Raw genomic sequence first — 2,004 nt, forward strand, 5'->3', positions numbered from 1 at the left:
CTTTAATCTTACTTTTGTATGACTTTGTAAGGTCTTGTGTGAATAATTAATAAAGTGGTTGCATGCATTGTCCAGATGCAGAGGCCGGGGGTCCTCCTCCATTTCTAAAAAAAATATGGTTTGTCCTTGCTCCTTTGATAATACTTAAAAATTTATACAAGTTTCGCAACAGTTATATTATGTTCAAATTACTACACTACATAAAATAGCAGATTACTACACTACACAAATAGCTAGTTAATGCATAATAGTATTGTTAGTGTGAACATCTCTACATGGGCTTGAGTGAACTCAAACAAAGAAACCATATGCAGACAAGAAATATGCTTGTCTTTTATTTCCAATTAAAACTAGTATATGTCAGGTTCGCACACGATAGTGCATGACACTTTATTTTTTCGTCGCTACATCAATCGAACCATCGACTAAGCAACGACGAACAATCTATCTAGTATTATAGCTCTTGTTCAGTTACCAACGAAGCCGCCAAATGAGCCGGTGGTGGTGGAACAGTATTGTGAGACATACGCACCGCACGCCGCCGGTAGTGTTTGCAAGACAAATGCCCTTATCGCCTCAAATGGAGGCTGGATGGAGCCCTGGACCGACGGGTATTGTTGTTGAGGTAGCTTGAAGGTGCCCACACCCCACGAGTATTGTTGTTGTTGTTGCTGATGTTGCTGTTGCTCATGCAAAATAATGGCATGCGCGACACTATTGATGGCCAGGCATCGTGATTGCTCAGGGACCTGCCTGAACTGCTCACAACACTCTTTCCGCATCACCGCACAAACATTTTCCTGCAATATTTGTGACTTGAAGGACGGTACCAGTATGTTGCACTGCAACAACATGACATCCCTGCATGATATCAATTGTTGTTCAAAAAAGGACTGAATGGTTTGTTTTTGTGGTTGCTGCGGAAATGATTGTTGTGACTGATCACTACGTAGAATATCGGAGGTGGCGGGTTCAATGGTCGCCACAGCGACAAGGAGGGCAACGACGAGGAAGGTCTTCATGGTGGATTTGTGTTGGCTACTGCTTGATTGGCTTTGTTGTTGTGCTCTTGCTATGTGAAGGATGAATGATGGTCATCTTGAGGCATGCCTATTTATGGATGCCATGGAATGTTCTCTTTCACTCTTTGCATTTGCTTTTATTAAAAGTGTTTGGATGCTTCCCGAAAGTTTCATATTGTTTGTGTTTGGTGGCACTACTTATTACATGTGTATTCTTGGATGTTCATTAATCGACGGTTAGGAAAGCTTGATAACCAACATGCCTCATCTTAATCACTTTACATATCAAATACTCATCTAGATTGTATCACTTTCTGAAATTAGTTTGTAATGTTCTGCAGGTTGTTACGCATAAACCAGATAGCCATGGCTCGCACCGAACTAAATTTGTAATTTTGTGTGGCATGTTAAGATAGATGGGACTAGTAATGTAACTTGCTTTGGTAGAGCATGACTCATAAAATTGCTTTTACACATCAAGGATTGTAATGTTGTGCAATTTTATGATATATAGAGCTGGTATGATGGCCTATTACCAAATCAAATCCTTCTTCATGACTTTCCATGTCATATCACGATAACATAGGGTAGCCACGACAAAGGTGGAGAAGGTACTAGAAGCCACGTAACTCGAAAACAAAGATATACAAAAGGAGGGTACAATCGCCATACGATTCCATGAGAATTATTGATCCGCCGCTTCATCTCATCGTTCGGGAGTTGAGGCAGCGGGGTGATCTCTCTATTGTGAAAGTTGACGGGTATTTGCTCGATAATGTGGTGACAAAGAGTTAGGTCCCCATGCTATCTGAGCTAGTAACCTACTTTTTGTCGCCAGTGTAGCTCGAGATCATCTCTGCTAAGAAAGAGATGCATCGGAAGTCAATGAGGGGAGTGTATGATGAGGCGTTTACGTTTGCATCACACCAGATGTCATGGATGTTAGAGATACGACAGGCAATTCAACTCGACGAAGAACGAA

General features: G+C 41.4%; 1 protein-coding gene across 1 annotated transcript; it reads right to left on the reverse strand.

Annotated features, from left to right (window-relative positions):
• Positions 1 to 309: 309 nt before the first annotated feature.
• LOC109769991 (alpha/beta-gliadin MM1-like) lies at positions 310 to 1,091 on the reverse strand. The gene has a single exon (XM_020328697.4). It carries the CDS (start codon positions 1,020 to 1,022, stop codon positions 468 to 470), a length of 555 nt encoding a protein of 184 aa, XP_020184286.1. The 5' UTR covers positions 1,023 to 1,091; the 3' UTR covers positions 310 to 467.
• Positions 1,092 to 2,004: the final 913 nt, after the last annotated feature.

Source organism: Aegilops tauschii, chromosome 3 (assembly GCF_002575655.3).
Source record: "Aegilops tauschii subsp. strangulata cultivar AL8/78 chromosome 3, Aet v6.0, whole genome shotgun sequence".
NCBI classification, from domain to species: Eukaryota; Viridiplantae; Streptophyta; class Magnoliopsida; order Poales; family Poaceae; genus Aegilops; species Aegilops tauschii.

Coding starts and splice junctions, on each gene's coding strand:
- LOC109769991 (XM_020328697.4), bottom strand. CDS start 1,022: ATGAAGACCTTCCTCGTCGTTGCCCTCCTTGTCGCTGTGGCGACCATT.